The sequence below is a fragment of the Hemibagrus wyckioides genome, linkage group LG11 (genome assembly GCF_019097595.1).
Source record: "Hemibagrus wyckioides isolate EC202008001 linkage group LG11, SWU_Hwy_1.0, whole genome shotgun sequence".
NCBI classification, from domain to species: domain Eukaryota; kingdom Metazoa; phylum Chordata; class Actinopteri; order Siluriformes; family Bagridae; genus Hemibagrus; species Hemibagrus wyckioides.
Window position 1 is genome coordinate 27,896,869 of NC_080720.1, and position 1,483 is coordinate 27,898,351.

Sequence of the window (1,483 nt, forward strand, 5' to 3'; positions counted from 1 at the left end):
TACCGACTATTGTGTTTCGATCTGAAAGACAGAAGAGGACGAAAAGAGAAAGGGGCATGAGTCATGTTGGCCTCTAGTGTATTTAAAGGACAATTGTGTGGCATTTAGCTGTAAGAAACCTGTGGAAAGCCTGTGGGTTTGTTTTCTGTAGCCGAAAGCAGGAGGGTGAGTGGGAAAGAGGAAGACTGCAGAGCTCTGAAGCTTTTAATGTGGTCGGCTGCACTATGCCTACAACGGTACTGAAGAAGCAAGTTCAGGAAGTCGGAGTAGGCGTGCAAATATCCTGTTGTGTGTGTGTGTGTGTGTGTGTGTGTTTTCATGTCTCGGAGTATGTGAGAACGAGTGCAGTGACACACATCATCATAACCAAGCTGAAGACTCTACTTGAAGGACTATTGGGGCTTACTGGATGGATGTTTGTGATTTGGATTTCTGAGGGATTTTCACTCCAACTTTGAATGGATCATGCGTATGAATAAGAGCTGAGAAGGATAATCTGCTTACATTTTGAAGAGAGGTTTTTACGCACCAGTAGCACCATGCCAGTCACGTTCGGAGAACTAAGCACCCTCACCACTCCTCTTTCAGTGGTGCGTCTCTGCGCTTTGCTCTTCAGCTGCCTCACTTTCAGCCTGGCCTCCTTCTCCTCCCAAAGCAATGCATCCACTCCGGAAAACATTGAATACGGTATCACTTTTAAAAGATTCTGCATGGTTACATGGTGCCTCTTCTTTGTCCTTACCTTCCTTGTTATGCTGATCCATTTCATCCAGTTCCATAACTTGTTACCGCTTTCCTGGAAGAACCTCACAGCCACCGTAGCAGCACTTGGTGCACTCATGACGTTTTCTGCCTCCTTCGCCTTCACTTGGACCTTAGTGAATCATCAATCTGGAACAACTGATCCGAAAAGCATAGCAGCTGCCGTGGGCTCCTATCTCACCTCGCTGGCTTACAGCGAAGAGCTCCATTTGATTCGCTCACAGAGCGATGGCCAGCAGCGAGGCTACATGGCAACCGTACCTGGACTTCTCAAGGTGCTGCAGGTATTCGGAGGATGCGTCGCACTGGTGCTGATCAACAGCATCCAAAACGACCAGAAGTGGAGGACCTACGTGTCATTTATAACCTACAGTGTGTGCCTGCTTCCGACTGTAGGCACGGTCCTGGTGATGGTACTGGACTGTGCGGCTCGCAGCCCCGTGCCTTTTGACCGGCTCCTCGCTAGCTTCAGTCTGCTGGGAGTGATCATGTACACCATCAACACGGTTGTTTGCTTCTCGCAAGCACTCGAGATTAACAAAGATGGTCAAAAAGTTGTTATAATGAGCGAGACAGTGATGTCATGCATCACTTTGCTGGCCTACACGGTGGACCTGGCTTTCTCTGTTAAACTCCTGTGTGACCGAAATTAAGGAGGGACACCGAACTGTGGAGGACGTTGCATGTTAGTTAAGGCATGGGTGATGTTGCACAAGCTTGT

The 1,483-nt window shown here is 48.5% G+C and overlaps 1 protein-coding gene across 1 annotated transcript in view; it reads left to right on the forward strand.

Moving 5' to 3' along the window:
* The first annotated feature begins 310 nt into the window (after nt 1–310).
* The window catches only part of LOC131361395 (myeloid-associated differentiation marker homolog), a 2,158-nt gene continuing 985 nt past the window's right edge, over nt 311–1,483 (forward strand). The window contains exon 1 of the mRNA XM_058402463.1: nt 311–1,483. This exon is cut by the window's right edge and continues 985 nt beyond it. Coding sequence (XP_058258446.1) covers nt 540–1,415 — 876 coding nt within the window. The 5' untranslated portion in view covers nt 311–539 and the 3' untranslated portion in view covers nt 1,416–1,483.